Consider the following 26,234-nt stretch of genomic DNA (forward strand, 5'->3'; position numbering starts at 1 on the left):
GGCATGTGCTTGGCCGCTAGAGGAATCCAAATGTTTGTGTACTCAAGCAGAAACATTCATTTGACTTCTTTTTTTAAATATTTTACCAACAATCTGTTCAAGGTGCTGCATCGACTGAAATCCTTCTTCAACTTTGTTCCAGCTACCTCTCTCTATCCCTCTCTCTCTCTTAAAATATTGTCTTTAACAGCTCGCTCGGGCCTTGATGTTAATCTGTGAGGGAAAATAAACAAGCAAGGATTGGTTTATTTTTCCCTAAGTCTGTAAAATGTTAAATTTAGACCTTACAACAGTCTTTTAACATCCCCATTACTGCCAGAAACAGAATAAACAGCCCTATGGAAATAAATCTATCCACCAGTTGTTTGTTATACTGAAAACGCCAAGGCTCAGAAAGGTTCAGCCTGAAAATAAATCTAGATGTTTTTGGCAATCCGAAAAAAAGTTGACTTCTCACTTCTAAAATCAAGCTCACCTGCTAAATGGATCAGTTTGACTCAAAGGCTACATCAGTTTGGCTTTTTTTTTTTCTCCCATAGAGACAGCTTTTTTCTATGCCTTACAGGTTTTTGAATAAGCCATAATAATTTCATTTTAGCAATGAAGATTTAACAATGGTAAACCAAGCCTCCCTTCGAGGATGAATACGTTTATTTACCCGAGTTCCTCTTTTGGGTTTAAAGTGCAAACTGTAAATTTGTCTTCAAAGTGCTCATTGTAGTTTTCCTGTAGACGACTTGACGTTCATGTTGTACAATTCTTCATTTTAATTAAAAAGTGAAATCATTTTTTTATAGTTTACTCTTACTCTGGACCTTTACCTTTTGTGTCATGGTGTGCTTGGATCAATCAAAATCCAGGCAAGTTGTCTCCGGGCCGGACAGGCCCGTCTCATTAGCTGCATTTATGTTCTAATGACAGATATCTGTTCAGATGATCTTTACAAGCAGAACACGAAAGGGGTGAGAATCTCTCATCGATGAAGACACATAACGATAGCATATCCTTCAACACAGGAATATGTGTCAACATTAATATGACTTCATAGAAATATAATTAAAAACACTACTCTGCACTGAGAAAGTACAGAAGGAGGATCTTGTTTTGGTCATTTCAGAAGTATTACTTCTCCTGTCATTCACACAGCTGCAGAGTTGCACTGTGTTGTGCTTTAAGTGTGAGCACTACACTAAGTGAGAGTGAAGCATGATGCAAGGTCCTGGCTGGAAGGGGCTCAAGCAGCACACGCACAAACACTTCAGTCACATAACACACACACACATATTCACACTTCGTCTCGTGCAAAGCAGCCTGGCATTTCCTGGTTCTGCCTGGGAGCTCTAAATGCTTAATAACTCTCCAGCAAAGTAGTGCCAACGTTTGAACAACACCTCACACTGCGACAGCTCAACACAAGGAACAGCGAGACACATCCGTCCTTAAAAAGAAAACCAGGAAGCAAAACAATGTGTACGTGAAAGCTGCACATTCCTGCCCTTTTCAAACTGAACCCAAGACAGGAACAACCGACTGTGATCTATCAGCTTCTTCTAGGAAGTCACAGAGCCGAGCCAAACTCAACAACCTAACTCTGTACATGATGATGTAGACAGGAGGAAATGTTTGTTCTTCCTCTGCGTGCACTGAGGCTGCCTGAATAACTGTTCTCTTAAATGGTCAAGTGGTAAGACAAGTCAAAGACACAGTGAGCATGTAATCCTGAACAGTCTGGACAGATGTCCAACACTGGACAGATATCTTCATGACTAAACAAAACCCACCAAGATAAAGTCACAGAAAATAATATATACTGCCGTGTGAACCTTGGCTTGCTTTATTCTGTTTAGCTATGACACTTGTAAATAAAATGTTGATTAATGTGTAGTCTCTTTATTATGTGACTTCTGTATTGAACATGCATTTACAGTTGATCCTTCAGAAAACACTCGTCAGCCCGTTTGGCTGCAGAATAATGCACAGTACGATACAGTGTCACTTCAACAAACTGTACGACTTCCTTTCATACAGTTCTGCTGTGTGTAGATGCTGAAAGTCCACTTCATGCAACAAACGATTATTCTGTTTAGTTTACAAAGGCACCCTGCTGTCTTTCATTATAAGCTCTCTTATATAAACACTAATACACGCATAATAGGAAAGTGAATGACGAGTAAGCTTGGTGGAAAAAAAATAAATAAAAAATTTACAATGAGGTTTATTAGGTGACAGCTCGGTCTGTCTCTTCTGCAGAAACTAAACCATTTCAGTGGGCTTGAATGAGCTTGGGGGGAGGGGGGGGGCTGGACTCTGAGCACTTCTCTGTGGGCCTTCACAGCCTTCTCTGAGCCATGAATCTGCAAACATTCAGGGTTCATTTAGGACAAAGACAAATTTGAAGAGCCGAATTAAACAAGCAATCCTTAGCAATCCGGTTTGATTAATCCAGGGGAAAAGGGATTAGAAGACAAGAAATCTTCTCAGCCACTGTTTTACCGCTGTATCAAATTTTTATTGACCATTAAAAAAAAAAAAGGGAGATAAGTTGCCAACTAATGTAAAATTATTGGTCACTTGCATGCTCTTGTCCTTATCAGTATTTAAAGACATCACTTGTAACTGGCCTCCATCCGTCTGACTTGCGTGAGCTGTAGCTCTTCAAGCACAAGCTTGCTCATTTGATGGAGTCCTGCATTAGTTCAGGCAGAATACAGTAGTCCTGCTTGCAAGCGACCATCAGCTGATCTAAAAACCGCCCAACCAATCATGATCACACTCTGACAACAAGGCGGCCTTTTTTTAAGCCATTCTGCCTTTTACTATCCCCACTGATTAGACACACAGCATCTTCCCTACACTAAAGCTTAGGTTTCACTCTCTTTTTGGATTCTTTCGGTGACCACATTGTTAACTGCAAACTCTGCAGAGAGGCGGTTTACGATGTTTGTGTAGCATTCCTTAGCATTTTTCACATTTCAAGATGTATTGTTTGAACTTCATTCCATTCTAATAATAATAAAAAAAAAAGGTCCTGTATCTATCTCAGAGTCATGTTTATGTTGGTGTCAGACTGACGCTGGAGACAGCGTTTAAGTGTCCTGAAAGCATATGCTCTGCATGCTGTGCATTCCTTGGGGGATTTGGAAGTAAGAAGCTTCACTCTCTCCTGTTAGTCTGCTCAGGAATGTAAGCTGTCTGCAGGTGTGTGTGTGTTCATCGCTGCTCTTCAGCTGACAGCTTTTATTTCACACTGAAGCGCCGAAAGCTTTCTCTGCATGTGCACCGTGTGAACGCACACAACCTCGAAAGGGTTTTAAGAGCATGACAGTTGCACAAATAAGTTTGAGAGGGGCAAATCATTTCAGAAAAAAAAGGGCATTTCCATGAAAAATAAAAATATCACAGTGTGTACTCCGCCCCTCCCCTTGTGGGGAGGGGCGGAGTACACACTGGACTGTTTACAGGTCAATCACAGGGCTGACATATAGGCAGAGACGAGCAGCTCTTTGGACTGTGGGAGAGGCCCTCTCTGACGGGGATCAAACCAGGAACGTCTTCGCTGTGAGGCATCGCTGACCAACTATATCAGTGTGCAGCCGTCTGCTGTGGATGCATGTAGAAAAACGTACAAACCTCAAAGAGACATTTAATACACACTAACTGATTTGAACCCTTTCACTGATGTGTACTCATTCAGATATTCTCATAATTACTAACTACTAAAATTAGTTACTGAATGAAAGATTTTGCACATAATCTTCTCATTTCTTCATGCAGAAATGGATAGCTTGTGCACTTTGTGTTTGGTGTTTAGACAGAGGCAGGTGTGATGCAGGAGCTCAGCAGTTAAATTCCTGATGTAAGCCTGAAAAAAAGACACTTAATCCACATTTAGCCTCGTTGTTTTGTTGATTTAAGTGAGCATGAACACCCATTCACGAGGCAGCACCACGTCATTTTACATGAACAACAACACAGTGGAGAGAACCGTCTGCTATACGACCGTGATGATATACATGCGTACGAAAAATACATGAATATAAAAAGGGTTCTTTACCTGGGCCATTGCCGTTCATATGAATGGTTTGAGCCATGGCTGCAGCTTTGCACTCTCAGTCCCACAACAAGACCTACTGCGGTCATGCAACTGCCATGCATCAAGTCCAGACTACCATGCAACCTGCAAACTGAGACAAAACACAAGAAGGAAACATTTACTCACATATCCAGTTAGTTTCACACAGTTAGGCAGCAGGTATTAAAATCTACTTGTATTCGAGAGTTCTGTATATTTAATGATTTAATAACAACCAGAACGAATCTTTGCAAAAACACTTTCTCTCATCTACCAAGGGGGAAAAATCATGTTATTTCATCTGACAAGTATTCTGTGTTAGATTTAACAAAGGTCTTTCTCTGTGTATGTGACGGCACTGACCTCCGCTTTTTTCACAGGTGTGTTTGAATCTGACATTTTTGAACATAAGAGGTCCTGTGTGCACCAGCCTGCTCATTTTCAAAGGACACATTATGAGCAGGAACAAAAGAGCTATTCTCCTCTAATAAAAATGAGCCAACACCAGGAGGAAAAAGTTGACTTCATGGGCTGCAGAGGGGGGCATCTGGAGGAGCAAAGATGCAGACAAGGTTGGCTCACAAAGTCGATACAGTCCAGCTCTTTTTATACTCGCTGACCTCAGACTCTATTTACCAGCAAGACTACAAGGCTGAGACTCTTGGATCCTCTGGCCAGCTGAACATGGGTTTTATTAAATTGGAACTTAGGCCCCCTGGTGGACTTAAAGAGTGTCCTTTAAGGTCCTCATCGTAAACTTAGTGATCGTCACTTAATGTTATAAAAATTAAACCATGCAAAGTTGGTCTGCAACAGCAAATTCATACAGACAATAAAAACCTTTTTTAGGCTCTTTAAAATAGATCAGTGAATAAACTAAGCAAAGCAACAAAGAAAAAGGTGGTCGTACCTGCAATAAATCCTATTATCATAACTTCAACTTCAAATCACTATTTATGAGTTAGGAACTTCAGTTGTGTAAAAGAGCGCACACAGCTTAGCACAAAACAAAACAAAACACGCAATCAAAATGGCACTGAGTTAGTGAAGCTTGGTGGTCGTCACAAATGATTCATACCAGGTCAGAAAAATGATGCTACAAATGTTAATATTTGCTTAAAAAAGAAGAAATGTTATCCATCTAAAAAGTTATCTAGCGAAATGTATTAAAAGCATGATAAATGGGTCATGCATCATTGTTATGAGAGGATAAAAGTTAAAATAAAACAAATAGATCAGCCATTCATGAGCCTGATGGATGTTGGCACAAAGTTGGACATGGCTCTCTTAGTCCTGAAGGAGACAGATCTGTATCTGTGACCTGAGGGGAGAAGCTTGTAGAGACTGTGCTGTCTGACATGTGTTGTCTCCTTGTGCAACACTAAAAGGGACACTACAAAGAGGTAAACATGACAGGAAAAACAGCATCCAAATGTTCATAAAGATGGACCAATTCACATATGTCAAAACTAAACTGAATGACAAGCTTGTATTAGAATCGCAGTATTGTAATATAAGACCACATCAGTCTTCTACTACATCAATTAATCTCAAACCAGGTCTTGTTTCCCTTAACTTAAATCGCCACACAGTTCACAGAAAACACATTTGACTTTAGCTTCCTCGACTAAAAACATGTTATTAATCAAAATACAGAACCTGTTTATCTAAAGTTGACCATTAAGAAGTCCTGCTTGCAGACTTATGGTATACAAAAAGTTATCAAAGCTAATGCTACTTTAGTTAATATATTTCAACTTGTTGGATTGCACAATGTGCTGTGCATGCGTTTCTGCAAACCTGTCTTAGAGACAAAACTGACTGCAGATCAATAAAAATCTGTCTGAAAAAAATGGAAAAATGAAAGGTCACTGTGTCACCTCACTGATCTGTAGCACCCATTAAAAACCTGCACAGCAGTGACATCAGGGTGACATGTCTAAATCCAAACTGTGTGTCATCCCGGGGATTTATTTTTGACCTGATACATAGAGGGACACGAATAGAGCACATTGCACTCTTTACACACAAATAGATGAGGACAGACTGTCAGAGTGGAGACGGCCACAAACACAAACAGTTCCAGTCTTCTTTGATGTACAAATCTGAGATAACAAATCCTCTCTTTGCCTGGTTTTATCTTTAATAAGACTAATGCCAAAATGTGATCTGAAGCATCATCATCATCACAGATGTGGGAACGTTATTTACATTGGAAAAATCTTAAATACATGTACAAGTAAAACACATGTGCGAAAAATAGGATCACATACATATAAAGACAAAAAGTAAATAAATGTTATAAGAAATGTTTGTTCTGTAAAACTCTGTTGTAAAGAAACACTTTTTTGTTGGATTTGGAATTTTTTAGGTGTATTTGGAATAAAAAGAAAACATTTGGGCACTAATGAAAAGGATAAGCACTCGTCACCCGCCACACACTTGAATCCATCCCTATGATTCTGCTGTACTGAAAAGCTAACGCAGCATAACACAGCCACCTACAACAGAGTCAGACCAACGCATCCAAGCTGACAGTGCTGATATTATCTACCGTTTGGCATGGCCTCAGATGACCCCTCAACCCACATTACCGAGGTAACAAGTGGACACTTTCCTTCATCTGGGTTTTTTGTCAAGTTAGGCCCACGATACCTCGGGACGGCCCGGAAGGTTAGCTCTGGTATTCAAGAGCCGACCCCCTCCATGCCGGCCCTCACCGCCCCTAACACCCACCTGCAGAACTTCTGCCATCAAATTCTTCCAACAAGCTATAAACACACAAGTACTAGGAAGTACAAGCCTAATACTTCTAGGAAAGTTTGTGAAAATTGGTCCCTTAATTTTAAAGTAATCCTGCTAACAAATAGCATCAAAGACTACCTCTGTGATAACAAACAGATGTATTAAACAGTATGTTATTAATGTTCCAACATTTCAGTTCGTATTATAAGTCCCACAGGGTGATGACGCCTTTTATGTGTTGAACAGCAACTTCATGCTGTTGTTATAAGTAAAGAGTTACGCTTCACTTTCTTTACATCTTACTGACATAGAGGCGGTCCTGACACTATATGTACCCGTTGTCTAAATCATAAATCCTGGTAATAATGTGAGATGTTCATTTATAAACTGTGGAACCGTGGATCAGAAACAAACAGAAAACAGAATAAATATGCCAACAAAATAGTCACAGAGGGCCACATGCCAAGACCTCAGGGATAATCCCAGTTTAACAAAGCAAGTGATAATATGTCATGCTCATGTGAAGCTCCAGAAGACATCTTCACTCCAACATCCAACTCAAAATAGTAAAGTCAAGCTATTCTTGCAAACTTCATGCACAAATATCCAATGAACCAAACATGAGACTGACCAAACATCTCCCAAGTGTCCTCTTCCATGTGCTGCCAGAACTCAAACCTGAAGGAAGGAGCAGGAAACAGTCACATAAAATAAAACTGTTACCGCTTAACCTGCAATCTGTCATCCGATTGGCATTTGAAACATTTGAACATTTTCTTAATTATTTCCTCTTCAATGGCTTCGAGATATCACCATAATAAGAAGCACCATTTACTTGGTAACGTTTGTTTGTTAAAGCTTTGCTTGTTTGTTTTGTATTTACTTCCATTACTAATTCTCTTGTTAATTTCTGCATCCAGAAAGACATATTCGTGGGATTTGGAAATTACAGCTTCTAAAAAGCATTTTATCTTTTCTTTCTGTTGGGTTTCTTTAAGACATTTTAATTGGACTAAAATTCTTAGTTGAAGGAAATGGGGAAAAAAAACAAAAAATGTTGGTTTGTTATCTTACAGTAGGTGACCTATAAACGAGTCATCAATGGACTGCATATGATAGATTCATATAGCACCATTGACAAACGTACTAAAAAACAATTATTTTAAGAATAAATCTGCACTATAAAAAAAAAGAATCTTTCTCCACTCTGTTTGACAGCAGACAGGCGTTCAGTTACCTCACATTTCTACACATTTTTTTAAATCTTTTATTTTGATTTTTAGTATTTGTATTTCCATGAACACTCACAAAAACATGAGCCTGTTGCATAAACTCTCAGTTAAACTGAGTACACTGAACACAGAGCTGAACGTCACACAGAAACCTTCTTATCTAAAAACAGTCACTGAAGCTTATCACATTACATTTCTCGTACTAATGCTGGTAGATTCTTTATAAAAAGCTAAACATTTGTGTTCTCTGTATAAATGGAGCTTTAAAGTAAAAAAAGTTGGAATAGTGGCATGTTGCACAAAGTAAAGCTGCAGGATGTGATGCATCCTTTTTTTTGTTTAACCTTCAAACAATGGGCTCTTCTCTCAGTTCATGCAGCTTACCTGTAACTCTCATTCTAACTTCCTCCCTCAGTACGCAGGTAGCAAACACGACTGAGTCCAAAAGACGGCTGACAAACAGCAGCTCTCATGGTTGAGAGGGATAAGTTTCTTGGCTAAGATTAGACGACTTCCTCAGATGACAGCCAAACGATCTGTGTCCTATAAGAGGAAACAGGACTTTAGGCTGTTGGGGTAGAACGGACCCCTGTGCTGGGCCTCCAGGTGAAGGACATGGCCAGCTAATGCCATTAACAACCTGCATTCACTCCTCACAGCGCTGAACTCTAACTGAGGGCTGAAAAACAGCTAATGAAGCAGACAATAGGACGTAATGGAAAGCTTTCATGTGTGGTTACACATTAACCAACACAGCAGTGTTCTGAGGACCCTCTCAAAAGAAAACAACATGAATGACCAAATCTGACACCGAGCCCATGACCACAGCTTTCAAGATAAAAACTCTAAATAATTTCAAGTAGAGGAATTGAAGAGTAAAATGAAATGAGTTTTAACAATAAAAAAATGTTTTGGACGTTTGTGAAGATTTAGTTACAATAAAATAGAGCTGTAAAAATGTGCTCATTTTGAAAAAGTGTCTTTCCATTAGAATAACCAGGATGGTGCAAACTAGACGCATATACCAATGCATGGTGATATAACATTGATAGGTTTATATAAGGCGAAGTGTCGAGGCTGAGGGAACCCCAGGAAAGATGAGACGTTGACGAATGTTAGCAATGGTGTATAAAACTAAAACATCATCAAACCATTGATTTAATGGGCCTTGGTGACATTAAAGCTAGCATGCGATTTAATGATTTAATGTTCGTTGGAATGCCTCCAAAGAGCCTTTAAATAAACAGTTGATGTGAAATATATGAAATGTTGACAGGAGCAACGTTTTGTAAATGTCTAAATCAAGTGTGTTATTGCTGTGATGTCATAGCAGTGATTAGCAGGTTTGAAACCAGATACAGCCAAATAGCACCTTTGTCTTACTACAAGCAAAGTTTAAAAAAAAAATACCTTAAAAAGAGAAATAAAAATCATTACAAAGACATCTTTACATAGGAGCTTAAAAGAACACTCACCATAATGACCTCTTATCAGAACAGGAAGACTTTAAACAAGCAAACCCAAGTAGGACTCACAGTACGACATGACTGAAGAACAGAAATAAAAACAAACAGTCGACGTCACACCTCCAGCATACATAAACCAGAATGACTTGTTTGGCCCCTCCTCTGAAGTTATATAAATATGAAACACATGCCACATCCAGAGAGACATGAGCTGCAAGTGTCTTGTCTACTGATTTACTGTGACTCAGGTTACGAGGAGCGCGTGTCTGTGGTTAACGTACTAAGAGCCTGAATGACACAAGTCCACAGGCAAGACAAAAGGTATAAAAACACAGATAGAATGCTTTGGATTTTTGTAGTTTACTTTCATACATTTAAAACGCAAGGCGGCAAAAAGCCAGTCAAAAGTATCACAAACTGGATATACTGGAGTAAAAGCTTCAGCTCATACTGGAAAACAAAAAGGTATACGACAAATTAAGATACTTAAGCACTGAACAGGAAAGCACCGACCATAGAGGGACAGTGTCAGTGTACAGAGGCTATAGTGTCTATAGCCTCTGTATGTGGGCGGCATGTGGCATCACCTTTAGGCTATTAATGCGCCCTTTAAACAAGCTTTAATGTTTGATTGTGCTGGTTTCTCACTGGTTTATATGCTGTTGTTTCTTGATCTTTCCATTTTTAAAACAGCAGTATGCATTTTCTATGAGACTCCTATGGAAGCTCAGCTATATATTCATATACCATTGACTTAATGATTATATATATATATTTAACAAAGAGTATATTTCCTCTTTTGTAAAGTGACTTGACACATTTGTTAGGAATTGGCTCAATAAAAAAAAGATTGATTGATGATAATGATCCTGTATCATTAATCCTGGGTGAAGAAAATATTCTCCAAATACAAATCTGACTGCACAAAACTGAAAGAACATTTCAAGTTTAAATCCCCTTACCAAAAAAGGAAAAAACTAAAGTGCAGAGAACTATTGGCATGTGAAGTGGAAAGGAAGCAGATTGCAACAAAATGAGAGGCCACAAAAATAGCAAACACTGCTGAAGAGCCTCTTCAGAGCCAATGTTTCATCCATCCATTCCTGGCTACTGTAGAAATGTGGCAGTGCAACATGTAATTGTAAAACAAACTAGTTCTCCCTGCAGGCATACACAGTTTATTGTGAGGTAAAGCAACAAAAAGAACATTATTTCCATTATTTTCACAATTAGACACTTCACTCTTACACACTGGTCCTTTTAGCTGTAAGCGCTAAATGCAGGGTTCTAACTTTATCTGATGATGACAAACCCATTCAAGAACAACAGTGGGATAAAGGGTTCAGGCTTGCTTGTTAGAGATATATATACACTCAATCAAAATAAGCTAAACTTAGAACATGTGAATGTTTGACAGTTTTCACATTGGAAGTCAGATCCAAAACGATTTCGACGGTTGATTAAAAATCCTTTATGTAGGCTTGGTGTCCGCAGGGTGTCTAGACATGTTTGTTTATTATATAACTAACTTAAGAAAACTCACTTTAGTGGATGTGGTGTGACAGTTTTTCCACTGGTTAAAAAACACACAAACGCAGTTTAGGCTTGGTAGCATGCGTGTCGACAGTTAACAGCTTGACAGTACAGATAGTTGTAAAAAGTTGCAAACCCACTGCGCTGAATATTTAACAGGCTGGTTTTTCCCCCTAATAAAAGTTCAGGCTTCTGCTTAAATGGAGGAAAAAAGCCTGCAGAGCATTCAGAGCATCAGTGAGGGCTCGTGTGTGTAAAAAACAGGATGTGTGCAGCGGTGTTTAGAGCACCTACGTTTGTGTGGAATCAGGCACAGGTGTCTTTATGAGGAGTATATTGTGTGTGTGTGTGTGTGTGTGTGTGTGTGTGTGTGTGTGTGTGTGTGTGTGTGTGTGTGTGTGTGTGTGTGTGTGTGTGTGTGTGTGTGTGTGTGTGTGTGTGGCTACTTGTTGTCTCAGATCTGCATCTGGCCCTCATTAAGAAATGCCTTTAAAGCTTTGCAGGAGAAGCTGCTGTGCCGACTATGGAGAAGACACGGGTCGCACGTCTCACCCGTGGCTGTAGTTCACTACAGTTTGGAAGCGCTAGCTGCGGTATTGACCCCGGCTATTGCTGTCCGACGGTTCGTTTCCCTTTGATGTCCTGCGTGAGGCCTGCTGAGTTCACCCCTGGAGAGCTTTCCTCAAAGCCTTTCAATTACCCCTGCGAGAAGGGAGGAACTTACAGGAATGAAAAATCGACCACATGGATTTCCGTCTGGTGTTTTGTGAGTTTAGAAAGTCAGAACTTAAAAGGATCAAAGTCAAGACTTCCCACCATGAGGGATGTGACTAAACTATTCTGACAAGTCATTTAAATGTACAAAATAAATGACTACTCTGAGGGGATCAGGTGTTTAAAAAGTGAGGAGCATTCCATGCAGAAATAGAAACATATGTGAGAGTGTGCAACGTACAGCAGCTCTGTGAGACTGTAAATGCTAACGAGACCACAATGATAACAACATGCTGATGTTTGAAAGGGACAGAATGACTACTTTTACCATCTCAGTTCAGCATGAGCATGCCAGCATGTGAATCATTAGTACTATACTTACAGTACAGCTGATGTGAATGTCATTACTCAACGTACAGCAGAAGATACTGTCTTTGCTCATGACTGAGTGGAACAAGAAGATAAAGTGTCAGAGGTTTTGAAAATCCTCCCGAGGGGGGAGGGGCCCGCAAATGTCTGCACCACATGACAGTGCAATGCTTCCAGACGGTTGACAAGACAAATCTACAAAGTAGAAGAGGAAAAATCTGAAGAAAAATCTCCAGGTGGGAGACAGAAAATCTTTGCAAGATTTAAAACCTCAATTAGCATAAGGATGAATTTAAAGGAGAATAAAAGAAGTGAATCAATGCCAGACGATAAACAATGAAATAATGGTTTGAGCCTCTTATGCTCACCACCTGCCCGTTTATCCTTCATTCGAGAACACAGGATCTGAAATCATGATATATGCATGTATTGATGTTTTACTTTGGGCTTAATGACACTGGAAAAAAAACTGGCAGTGCCAGAGTTTTTCCTTTCAAAACATTTATGATTATCCAAAAAAGAAAATAACAGATAAATGTCTTCTGCTGATTTTTATATAAAGATGATCGTTACATTTTTAATAACTTATCTCCAATAAGTATAACTTGTATAACTCCTGAAGATCACCACTGGGTCAAGGACTGACCGTTTAAACTAATCGAGATAGCTAAGGTCAGAAGTGACATTAGAAATGTTTTCCTCAAATACGGCTGTCATGGCACATTGTTTTGAAAGTTGGGATAAGTTGGAGTAATGAGGAGGAACACCTACATTGCGAGTATACTGGGTAAACTCTGTCCTGAATTAGAAATAATGTTTGAACTAGACTATGTTGGAACTAAGCTAGCACAGTGAAGCAGCCCAGCAGTCCATAAAGGGAGCGGATGAGTGAAACTCAATCCTGTGGCTGTATAATCACACATCAAGCTACTTGTGGTTCCATCACTTTTATCTCTGTGCTCTTTTCTTCCCGCTGGTGCAGCCGAGCACTTGGCTGGACATTGAAAATAAGGATGATGTTCAGTACAACTGTCATTACGTTCATTCCTCTGTCTGACCTCCTCCGTCGGAGCCTTTTAATTTTAAGACAGGAACAAACTTTAAAGTGCTAGAGCGTAAAATCACTTCGGGGAGGAGGATTTACGGAGAAAAGTTTGGGCCGTCTGTGAGACACGTGTCGAACCCTGGATCTAAATATAAAACATTTTTGAAATAAGTCTCGAATAAGTTTTGATCTGAAGAAAGTTTGTCCCGTCTTCAGTCTATCAGCGGATGATTTAGGCGTTTACTAAAACAAAAGACAGGTGCCAAAAAATAAATAAATTAAAACAATTAATTTACACAAAAATGAGCTCTAATCAGCAAAGAGAGCACAGGTTGTTTTTGTTTTTTTCCAGGTCTGAGGACATGCTGTAATGACTAAATAGCTACATGTGCTGCAAAAAGGAAGATACTGTCAATTTCCAAATATACAAACAACCTATTAAAAGAGTTAGTACATTTTAGTCTCTTTAAAAATAAACGTGACCAATGAACACTGCCGTCAGCCTTGTCACTGATATCAGGAGAGGAGAGCACACATTAGATGGGTGCTTTTAAGCTGTGCCTCTATTTTCAGACAGGGCTTTATCTTGACAGCTGCTCTCCAGAGGTTCTTTGTCTCTCAGAAGGATTTGCTGCAGATAATAAATGGTAGATCTGCAGCTTTTAACTTTTCAGGCTGTAATATCATGACGGGGGAAAAAAAACACATTGGTATCTCACACAGCTGGGCTCACACAAAATATGTGAAGATGTGGTTGAGATGATCTCAATAAAAATGATTTCTTGTGTTGGATCACAGCCTGGTGAGGCTGGTGGCCTAGAAATCTGGCACTGCAGCTTTGAGCTCCACCTTCAAGATACTGTTGAGACTAACTTTTTTCACTTTGTAAGTTACAAACACTTTTTTTCCCTAAATGCTATAAAATAGTTGTATCATCTTTAACTGGCTGAATTTGACACAGCCTTCAGCTCGTTTACAGTTATGACACTTGATTTGTTGCCATAAAGCAAAACAATTCAAAGCTGGCACTCAAAACTGTTTCGGAAAATGAAGCCCTGAGAGAATAAGTCAGACCAACCGAATCAACCAAGTGCTTCAAAATGAGCAATTTAATGTCCCGTTTAGTTTAAGAAATATTGCCCTCTGCTCAATGAGGTGATTATTTTCCTAAGACTTTCAAGGATTATATTTGAATCAGTGTTGCTCAAATAATTTTTTTTCAATAGTTTTTTTTTTTTTTTTTAAACATGACAGCCTCTATCAGTGAGCAGTGACTCTGGATTTGACCCTCTAAAGTTGAGGACACACAATCTTTGTGAGACATTTTTTCTTTCAACTATGTGATTCCTTCGGTTGACAACAACGCCCCCTGGAGGCAAAAGATGGCTGAGATACAGAAAGCATGTGGCTTTGACAGACAGACACAGGCAGGACTAAGGATTGGAAAAAATGAAGATGAATAAAAAAAGAAAATTAAAAAAAATAAAAATAAAAAAATATAAATTGTTTTGTACAACTTTATTAACCTTAAAAACACTTACAAACAGTCAGCATCATTCTAGAATTTTGAAAGTGTTCCAAGACATTTTAATCAAAGCACATTCGAAGATTCCATTCTTTGATATTAGAGTTAAACTCTCAGACTAACAACATTCACAAGAGTTACTGTCGTCGTTCATGTCAGGTCACTGTGTTCAAACCCCAGACAACTTCAACATGAGTTCTTTCAACTCTGAGTCGGTTTCCCAGATGTTTACAACTGTTCATCCTCCATCTGCTCGGATGTCAGCGCACTCTCACCAGAATGGTTCTGGCTTTGGACAGAAATTGAGGGTCTGTGTGTCTGGCTGTGTAGGCCAACAAACCAGAAAGAGAAAGGCTTCCAAGGTAGAAGATGGAGGCATCAGAAAGAGGCTGAAAATCTCTGATCCTGTGCCCTTAGAGGACTTCACTACGGTGAAGAGGAAACTACTCGAAGAAAACCATGGACCCAGAAAGAGATTGAGAGTCTGTGAACAGGAAGATAGACGTGTGGAAGCCGTCATATCCTCATTGGAGGCTTCCAAGAAGAAAAAGAAAACCACTGCAACCACTGGGGAAACCAGCAGACAAGCGTTTGAGGCAAAGTACCTGCAACTGGACAAACTGGGAACTGGAGGAAACGCGTCTGTTTATGCTGGCTTCAGAAGAGAGGATTATGTCCCAGTGGCAATTAAGCATATCCCCAGGGAAAATGTCATCTATGAACGTGTTGTGAAGAACAAGAAGATGCTTCCTTTGGAGGTGGCTATAATGCTTAAGATGTCCCATGGGGAAAAAGCTGGCAAATCTGCTGCCGTTTCCCTGCTGGACTACTATGATCTGGACCAGGAACTCATCCTGGTCCTGGAGCGTCCCATGCCTGCTGTTGACCTATATGACTACATGGAGGTCAACAAAGGGTCCCTGCCAGAGGAGGAGAGCAGATTAATATTGAGACAGTTGATAGAGGCAGCAAGGGAGCTTCAAGCAAAGAAAGTCTTCCACCGAGACATCAAGGCAGAAAACATCCTGATTGAAACCAGCACCGACTCTCCACGTGTCAGGGTTATTGACTTTGGGCTCAGCTGCCTTTCCAAAAAGTCCTCCTCCTACAGAATCTTTTGGGGTACCTCAGAACACATCCCGCCAGAGTGGTACCAGAGCAAAACCTACAGGGCCATACCCACTACAGTGTGGCAAATTGGGGTGGTGCTGTATGACATACTGCACTGGAACAATCGCTTTGAGACGGCAAGCTTTCTAGACAGCAAAATGACAATCAGGAAGGATTTGTCTGCAAGTTGCCAGGACATGCTGCAACTCTGTCTCACCAAAAACCCTGATCTACGTCCATCTCTGGAGGAGCTCAGCCGCCATCCCAGTCTCGCATAGACTGTTGTGCCTTACCTCCCTAAAACTTTGGAATGCTATTTTTCATCATTCTTGGGGCACTGAAGTTTTTAATCTGTTCTCACATGACAATGGGCTGCACGGAGGTGCAGTGGTTAGCGCTGCTGCCTTACACCAAGGAGGTTCCTGCTTTGAATCTCCATGAGCATGCGTGGGTTTTCTCCCACAGTCTAAAGACCTGCTCGTTAAGTTAATTGGAGACACTAACATTAAAGTGGAATGTGGCTGTATTCAATGCTTGTGGCCATATGGCTACATCCATTGAATCAAATTCCAATCTGATGAAATAACTGGTTCGCAAAATGGACTAGTTATTTGAGAGATAAAAAAAAAAAGTAATCTATGTTTTGTTGGTATGTTTTTTACAGATCACTATTTAAAATATGTAAAGGCACCTAGCTACCTGGGTCATATGTAAAGCTTTGAATGTCTTACAGTAACTGTGAATTCAAGTCTTTTTGTTCTAATAATTGTTTGGTTGTTAAGAATGAATTACTTGGGTGTCTTTTGTTTAAAGCTATATTTTATGAGAAGAAACAGATAATGATACAAACTGGTTCCATTTAGGTAACTTCTTAACTAAGTTTAAAAGATAAATCATTCAAAAACTAATGCAGAGACACGTTACTGTATCTCTTATTTTTCGAATTATTATTATTTTGGAAATAGATTATCCGCCCAATGCTTTAGTTTTATGTCACAGAAAAAGTTGCATTGCCACGTATCTTAAAATGGTTTATCCTCTATGTGAATATTGTAGGACAATAGATGTAACTTTTTGGGCTTAACTCTGAAGATCAAACTTGTCCATTCTCATCAGAAGTATGTTTTTAGAGTTCGACTCAACATAAATAGAGGACAGTGTCCGATCTTTGAAGGATTACGTAGCCTCTAATCCTCTACGCTATCAAGTTACTGAAAGAAGAGTTAATAAAATAACTCTGTGGCAGAGTACTTCTTGTCTGTTAAAAGACAGTTTAGTAGCCTAATATTTGGTGATTTGAAAACCTTTGGTAACCTTGGAAGATCCGCACCTCTAAAGCTGAGGCCATGGTTCTCTACCGGAAAAAGGAAGCTTGCTCTCTCCGGGTCAGTGGAGAGTTCTTGCTCCACCCAGGCTGAGGAGTTCAAGTATCTTGGTGCAGGGAAGGATGGAGCAAGAGATCGACAGACGGATCAGTGCAGCAGCCGCAGTCATGCGGTCGTACAGTTACAAGCAGAACATCTTCACGATCACCTGATCCGTCTGTCAATCATCTAAACTTTACAATGTCCATGCTTATTTCATTTTTTTTTTTCGGAGAAATGAGTCATCACTGAACACAAAGATGGTTTCAAATTTGATTTGTTGACTTTTTTCTCCAAACAAGTTATTATCTGCAACTATTGCAGCTTTGCACTTTTCTCTTCTACTACAGCTGTGAAAATACAGTGTATTAAAATAAGAGAATAGGACGTCCTTAAATCTGAGACACACAAAGGCTGCAGATTAAGTTTTGCAAACCGATTGTTCACAGTTCTGGTTTAGAGTGTGGATGCAAAAATAGCTTCAGCATCAAACACTAAATTTCACTTTGCTCAATGACAAACTGGATGGTGTGTAAACCTTCAAAGAGAGTTTACAAGTCCCAAACCACATGGTAATTTTAGCAACTGCATTCACAAAAGATGAACACATTTTGAGCTGCTTTAAAAACAAACCTCGAGGGAATAAAGCGCGCGTCATCTTTGAGGCTATTCTCGCTCTGCTTCTCGACACCTTTCTTCTCTTCCTCACTTCACTTCCATATTCTAGTTTGGACCACTTTGAAGCTCCCGCTGTTTTCCACTTCATCCACATGTTCCTCTATCATTTTCCCTCCACATCCTTCTCTGCCTCCTCTCACAACTCCGTCCAGCCTGCACTTGACCAGAGGACAGGCTGGAGCCTCTTATTTGTTCAGCGGAGTCACAGAGGCGGAGAGGGGAGCCGTGGGCGGGTGAAAATACTCACCCCTCATCGCCTGTGTTTTAACATCAATTGCAAGTAAAGTTGTACATGTTCAAAATCCTATAATAGAAAAAACATAACTCTCTTAGCCTCATTACACCTTAAATACATTTAAGTGAATGTGTAGAAATAAAATAATTTCAAAAGGAATACAAAAAAAAGTAAAAGGTATAAGAATGATCTAGGTTCATTTTATTAAAGAGCCAAGAAAGAAAATTGTCACTTGTCCTCATCTAAAAAGATACTACAACGTCTTTGCAAATTGAAAAAACCTGCAGATGAAGTGTCGAGCTCCCGTTAAGAGACCTGCTCTCTCAGAGCTTTCACTTCTGTTGTCAGCTTTCTGAAAAGACGCTTTGTGGGAGAAATTCCCCAACCTTAAGTGCTTCAGTGTTTGCTTTTGTGCCAAGTGAGCCCACTCCACTGACCTTTTGGAGATGGACCAGTGAGATCCACTGTTGCGTCTACGTGCCCTCTTCACTCTGACAGCAGCCAGACAGTGAACTACAAGCTAATTAAAGTGACGACAGCAGGGAACAGTACGCTTGAACTGAAGACACTAACTCAGACACTGACAGACATTTACCCTAAAAACACTTTTTAAAGAAACTTAAGATGAACACCGAACTCCTGCAAATGGAATCTTCATTTTCCATACATCCACATATTCTGGTATACTTGTGTAAGCTGCTGATGAAAGTTACATGTCCATTAGAACTGACAAATATTGAGAATGTTTTTGGAGACGAACTTCAACCGTCTACATTTGATTGTTTTTGTTCTGGGACAACATAGACACTCGAGCTGCTTGTCTAATGATGTTAATGATTAACAGATCAATTACCTTCAGGGAAGGGCAGGGCTGTGATGTAAAGGGAGGGCACATGAATGACTTTGACAACACGGGATTCTGAAGCAACGTGTCACAAAAGCATGCAACCAGATACGCTGCCATCGACCGACAATGGACAAGCGTGTCTGATGATGGAGCTAACAGTGACAGAAAATCAAAGTGCAGCCATTTCTAGAGCAGCAACATCTCCAAGAAAAGCAGCAGCTATAAGCCTGACAATTCAAAACCTCAAATACTTGCTAAACGATATGAACATGTTACGGGTTGGTACAATCAAGCGAGCATCAACAACAACTAAAACGTTCCTCATGCATAATACTGTCATCTGAAGAATAAAGGGAAAGCAAGGCATGAACTACCAAAGTAGTGAATGTGGTTTGGACAACCTATGAAGGTTCATTTAAAGTCCATTAGGGCCTGACCGAGAGGAGATTCATGGCTCTGATACCGATATCAATATAGAGAAACAAATCTAATACCGAAATATTGTACTAGCTCTATCTTCAATCTGTAGTGATGGATGTACAAACATTTATTGTGTTGATCCCTCAAACGCTATTATCAAACACTGGACAAGATATTTCATGAAAAGATATTTCCACTCAGCTGGAAAAGAACTTGGCATGAACGTGTGACACTGTTTGGCACTCTGGAGAGTGAGAATGTTTGGTGTGATCCATGTCACACATTCTGCTGGTGACAGACAACTGCTAGTGTAATACAATAGACTCAAATGAAATGCTATTTGACTAGTGAATAAATATCAGAGAATATCTGAAATTAAATGAGCCACTTGTTGCGAAAAAGGACGATTTTATGGGCTGGTCGATGAATCGGTCGTGCTTTATGAAGTCCATATATCTAATGAATGAATACATACAAAGAAGTGTTTTAAGATAAAGCTCAAAGACATGGTCCACACTTGAAATATGATATTCCGTATGGACATCAGCTCATCGAGTGCTTTTCAGAGTTCTGTTTTTAGAGTCATATTTTGAAGATCAGGTTTTACAACAGGAAAAATACATTTTGTGTTGCTTGCAAGCTTGTCAAGAAGTGCCTTATTGCTTCTCGGCACTTTATTCATGCAAATTTACATAAAAAAATTAGACAAAAAAAAAAAAAATATCAAGTCCCATCTCCCAAAGAAATGTCCCAAACTGAAAAACTACAAAACATTTATAGGCTTTAATGGCTTATTTTCAAATCAAAAATCAGGTGCTGGAAATCTATCAATCAGCAATCTCAGTTTTTAGCTGCTGTACCAGCTGTGTCATGGTCCAGATCCTGGGAACAAAAGATGGCTGAGCATCACCAGGGAGCAGAGCAACAACAACCTGCCGGCCTCAGGGGCTTTCAAACACAACATGGGCACCAAACAATGTTTCCATTTATCATTCAATGTGAATCTTTCAACAGCTTGGCTCCTAAAAGCAGTTGGTCTTTGAATTGATTAAAATCTGCATCAATCAATGTTGTTAACGAAAACTGACTGATCAACAGGTGGAAAAAGAACGTGTAAATATGCAGGGAGGTCATTCTTTAAACCTAAGAGGAAACAAGATGAATCAGAAGATGTGTGAGAAGGTTGGTATAACATATGCTGTTGGTTTTGGTATAAAGATAAATAAAGTTTTAAGTATCATAGCATCTTGAACCCCCATCTAACTTAAATATTGATTCACTTTAACTCAGCAGGAATTTAGCAGACGTCTTTCTTGATAACACAGACTTAAATAAATCTTAACTCCATAATGGGGAATGTTTTGCTTGTGATCTTCGGTGCTTAGCGTAACAATCACAATACTCAGTTGTACAGGGCTTAAAAAGCTTATCTTTAATATCAAAATTTAAATCATATCCACACTGAAGCTTTCACAATGGCATAAAGAACCTACTGAAGCTGCAGTCCAATAGAAAGTGTCTCATGCTCCATGCTGTGTGCTCAATGTCGAAAGTGTACTTGGTAAGAAGTCACATTTGTGTATTTATGCGGCGTAATCGGCTAAGATTTTCTAGCACTGCTTAGGTGTTACTTGTATCATTTTTGGCCTCTTCGATCAGCTGTTCAATCATCGATAGGATCGCACCACAAATCAGCACATCAAGACTTCTTGACCAGCGTCTCAAACAGTCCAAATTCACTACAATAAAGAATATGCTGTGTAAACACTTACGAGGAGAAAACAGTACAGTTTCAACGTAATAGCAGAGGAAACCTAAGCTCCCTGGCAGAAATAACAGTGTCCTATTAAAACTCCACTGAATAGAAAATTCATGTTCTTGACTTTCTTTTGCTCTGGCATTAGCCATTACATCACGAAAAGGCAACCAGTGTTGGCTCAACACGGACTCGAACACAGTCCATTATTTGAAGCTAAAGATAATTATTGTCTCATCTTTATGAGCTACCGGGCTTTCATATCATTTAATGCACATTTGCTTTAAATTCCATGTTACTTATTTAAGCTGGGTTAAAATCGTCTGTAGAAAAACATCTCATTTAAATGAAATGTTAAATATATTCAGGTCCATCTGCTGCCCACTTGTCCGCAGCTGGCCTTGACGCTGGCTGGCTTTTGTGATTCTCTCTCTCTCTCTCTCTCTCTCTCTCTGCGTCACTGTTTATTACAGCACTGTCAGGACCACTCTGCTCAATGTGCTGATGATATCAGAGGTTTGGCCTGTTTGGCTTCAGTATCATGTCATCAGAGAGATCACGCATGCTAAATGAGATTCCTGATGAAGCACTGGGGTCAGGAGTTTATTTAGTGTTCATGTGGCCCTGAGAGCAGATATGGGTGACTTTATCCATCGGATCACACTGACAGAAAGTTATAGCCGGAGTAAGAAGTGAAAGTCTGAAACACTCAAACACCCGTGCTAGAAGCAGAACCAAGCCCAAGTTTGGAACGAAAGACAACAAGAGAAGAGGGAAGGGAGGGCGCCAGAGAGTGCTTTCTAATCCCTTTAGGGTGGGAGCTAAACGATTTGTTCCACTGAGAGGGGGAGATTAAAAAAAAAAAAAAGATGCGTGTGAGGGGAAGGAAAAGAGGTGGTGCGGGGGGGGGGGGGGGGGGGTCTTTTGGTCCGATGACAGTAAGGATGAGGCCCAAATCTTCTCCAAAGGAAACCCTTCTCTTTTTTTCCTCTCCCTGTAAACATATCTAGACTTCCTCATTGACAGCACTCCAAGTTGCCCTCACAACACTTTAGGCGAAACCTTAGAAGTCTAATTTATTCAAAGGAGGGGGGCAGAAAAGAAATAGACGTATAAGAGCATATAGGAGCTGGGGAGTTGCCAGATTCAGCTACCAAACAAGACAAACCATACTTTCTAAAAAAGGCTAAGAAGGCCAGATCAATATAGTTTAACTCTTTTTATTTCACATAAAGTTTCATGCATGCTGAAGAACAATTTATTTAAAATTGAAGCTATACAGGTCTTAACAACCTTCTTCTTTCTGCTCATTCCTTGCTAAATGCTATAAGGCAGTAGCTTTCAGAGGCACCAAAATTAAACTAAATATCAGCATCGGGACCAATTTGTTTGTTTCCTGGGCAACAGGTCCCAATACAAACACAAACAAGTCAAGTGAGATTGACAAGACAGCGTACATACTGTATATGTTATGAGGTTGCGTAAAACTAATGACCAAAACATTTTTCCTCACTTCACTTTGGCCTCGAAAAAAAAAAAAAAAAAAAAAGTTTGTTTTTTATTGGGATTCAACAAAATCGACCAGGATCTCTACACGGTTAAAAACCCAGCATGTGCATCTGTGTTTCCACTGCAGCAATATTCAGGCTATTTGGAGATTAACAGCCGTAGCTCAACTTTATTCACACTATGGAGGTCAAGTATTGCTAAAATATGGAGGGGCTGCACAGAGGAACGCCATTCCCTCACAATACAGTACTATACCTACTGCACACGCACATACGCAGAAAACACAGTCAAACACACGCACACCACATCTCACCAGTTTGGAAAGGTGTGTCCAACAGCCTGACTATCCACCGAGAAAGTTTCCACACTCAAAGAACAACTAAATAAAAAGCTTCCCGTCTCCTTATAGTAAACCACAACAGCTTCAGGAAGTCGTTAAAGCACCAAATGGCTGCTTCGGCACAGAGAGAGGCTGAGCTGCTTTACAGGTGAGGAAAGACAACAGAGAAAAAATATCACATTTAAATTCCAATAACGGCTGACATTACACAAAATAAAAGGCACTATATCAGAATTAAATGTTAACTTTTAATTCAATCTCTTTGGATTTTTAATTGCTGAAGGGGCAAGAAAAAAAAACATGACAGAAGTGACGTGATTTTGAGGAGGACTGTGATGTAACTTGTTCCACCGTGGTGATGGGCGCTGAGAAACTGTGCATGCTGTTTGTACCCACTCTAAAGATGGAATAGAGTCCTTCATTAAAATCAAGAAATACATCTAGGGAACCTCTAATATAAACACGTTCTCACCTAAAGGGTTCTGTTTGGGTTGTTAATACCAATAACGAAAGCACAACATGAAATCCTCAAATCTTTACTGGATGGGAGAAGTGTGATTTCAGGAAAACTTTTTTTTTTCCCCATCAGTTTTGTGAATGATAAAAAGGGAATTTTCACTGTTTTGTTCGTGAGCAGAGGAAGCTGTTTTAACGGGTGCACTAACTAATGACTTCCGTGTCGTCTTTTTCATTATTCGGGCCTTGGCTCGCAGTCACAGGGTCACAGGCTACAAAAACAGTAGCATGCCTTCATTGCTAGAATGCAACACATTGTATTGTGTTGGCAGTGAAGGGGTGAGGAGGAGGGGGTGTCTTCTCAGTGGGAGTCATTCTAGTCGACAAAAGCGGTGACATTCCACTGGAAACACTGTGGCATTATGGCCGCCCTCTGTTTTTAGTGGAAGTGGGAATCCTCCCGCTGAACAAAGGGATCAACTCCCAGGAGTTGTGGGAATTTTCAATGTCACCTTTGGGAGTGATTCATAGGGAGTGAAAAAAGAAAAATAACAATTATTCCATTGCTGTCAAAACCATTCAGCATCGCTTTTATTGCTTTTGAAAAGTCATGTTTTGATAGCAAATCATGTTTTTCAAGCTTGTTGTTACAGCTCCAACAGGGACAACATAAGGCACAAATTCTTGGCTAAACGAAAATTTAGCAGACCAAACCTCATAGGGTATCAAACCCTGACTGTAGTAAAGCTGTATTAAGCTAATTAGGATTATTTGTCAGCCGGAGTGTGGAGACAAGTAAACGCGTACATCGAATGATCCCAATTAGTCCTCATAATGAATTCAAACATCCCTATCCATCCATCTCTAATAAACAGAGAGCCTATACGCACAGAAGGAAATGTCCATGAACAAATATTGACTTGAGTGGTGACCCGTGCTCAGCTGTTATTTCAGTGACACTGGAGGGACATCAGCTGGTGGTGAGGTTTGGTGGCAGATGTCACTGAATATGTAAAACAGCCCGACGAGAAAGGAAAGATCAGTAACTGTAGCAACAGTAGACAATTGGTAAACTGGAAAATGTGCCACATCGTTTGATAAATATGAGGTCAAAACTACCACCATGTCCCGTCTTCATTTAAAAAAAAAAAAAAAAAGCTTATTGGAAAAAAAACATGACATGTGAAAGCATATTTTTCTCAACACATACTGTGAGATATATAAGGGCTGATAGATTGGTGAAGTTATTTGCAAAACTTAGTGCAAAACAATGTTTTGAAAAGTGTAATTCATTAAAATAAGAAAAGAAGGCTTATATAGGCCATACAAATGTTCCTGAAGCTGATCAATACATTGCATATTTGACTCGTATATTAATTCCCACTGTGTCCTGGGCAGGATAATAGGCAGAGGAACGTGTGCTTTCTCTCTCCTCTGAGGGGGAACTTGGATCGGTCAGGGAGAAAGGCTACGGACAACGTTGCCATGGCGAACTGCCCCACACTTTGTGGAAACTGAAAGGTGATAGTGTGCGGTGTCATTGTTAACCTGACTTCACCACGGCACACTGATGAGGAGTTGAGTCACACATTCAGAACATCTCAGGGAACATCAGAGTGTAGTGTAAACACGAGCGGATCAAAACAAGCTTCAATCACAAGAAAAAGGCTCATCATCCACTGGATCAACCATGTTTGTGGTAATGAAGCAGTTTTCAATTGTGAATACATATGAAAGTTAAAACACAGCCTCGTATTAAAAACAGTCCCTCTGTAGCTTGCTGACAGCAGACCCTCATGTGTGCAGGAGCTCCAACCAGCAGATAAGATCAGTGGTGTCACCAGGGAGTCAATTTCCACTGTAAACAAAGCGAGAGGAAACCATTTACTGTAGCAGTTCAACAGTTTACTGAGAAACGCCCGATCTCCTTCAGGAAAGATGTTAATGCACCCAATCAAAGGCAAGGGGCCACTGAAAAGTTTTATCGAAGACCTCCAGGCTTGTGGGTTCATGTTTTCAGTGTTATGAGTTAAGACACATGCACAACAGAAATCAGATGTTAACTTAAATCAGGGAGGTAAGATCAGAAAACTTCCCTTTAAACTCATCATAGTGTTCATTTCCAAAATCCTAAATAAGTCCTGAGAAGCTGTGACCAATGACTATAACGATTAAAATAAAGAAAGAAAGCAGAAGTCAGAATAATACCTGAAAATGAAACAACCAGACAGTCCATAAGACACAAAAAGACACCTTTTCATATGGAGGATCATGGTGTGGACGTTTTATCAGACGCTGGGCTCAACAAACAGCTTTCACAAAGCATGAACGCAGAACCAAAGAGGAAAAGCACCGCAGTCTCTGTGCCATGCTTCTGTGTGAAGTAACCAAGCTGTTAGCAAAGAAATGGAAGACCTCATTTAAAAACAACAGAGCCCTAGCCAGACTTAGGGTCAGGGTGACTGGATCCTTACTAAGGATGTGTAAAGCAGCAGCTGTAGACAACAATCCCCCCTCATTTCCCCCGAACAATCCTAGGACGCAGACCCACCAACCGGATCACACAAACTCACCGATATCACAGACTGAGACTACCCTAACCCACAAAGCCTTCACACTACCAGATCAATACAGATGTGCATGTTCTTACACCTAACCATCAGAATGCAATAAAGTGTGGTATAAATGTCAATGAGTTGTTGATTTTATCCTGATCAAAGAAACTGACGCATCAATGCTGCACAGGCTGAGTAAACTGTGTCAAACACAAGGTGTTTCACACCTGCAGGTCACATGAATCCAAATCCACAGCTCAAAA

At 40.0% G+C, this 26,234-nt stretch overlaps 2 protein-coding genes across 4 annotated transcripts in view; one reads left to right on the top strand and one right to left on the bottom strand.

Moving 5' to 3' along the window:
• Positions 1–26,234, bottom strand: part of kank1a (KN motif and ankyrin repeat domains 1a) — a 51,370-nt gene that overhangs the window by 17,923 nt on the left and 7,213 nt on the right. For 2 of the 3 annotated variants that reach the window (XM_079343393.1, XM_079343392.1), the window contains exon 2: positions 4,055–4,184. In XM_079343393.1, coding sequence (XP_079199519.1) covers positions 4,055–4,091 — 37 coding nt within the window. In that variant the 5' untranslated portion in view covers positions 4,092–4,184. Of the gene's footprint in view, positions 1–4,054; positions 4,185–7,448; positions 7,496–8,433; positions 8,492–26,234 lie in introns of those variants that run through there. The other variant, XM_079343394.1, reaches the window with a different exon arrangement.
• On the top strand, positions 14,819–16,448 carry LOC306833714 (serine/threonine-protein kinase pim-2-like). The gene has a single exon (XM_079359202.1). The coding sequence runs from the start codon at positions 14,854–14,856 to the stop codon at positions 16,087–16,089; it is 1,236 nt and encodes a 411-aa protein (XP_079215328.1). The 5' UTR covers positions 14,819–14,853; the 3' UTR covers positions 16,090–16,448.

The sequence above is a fragment of the Symphodus melops genome (genome assembly GCF_947650265.1).
Source record: "Symphodus melops genome assembly, chromosome: 1".
In the NCBI taxonomy this organism is placed as follows: Eukaryota; Metazoa; Chordata; class Actinopteri; order Labriformes; family Labridae; genus Symphodus; species Symphodus melops.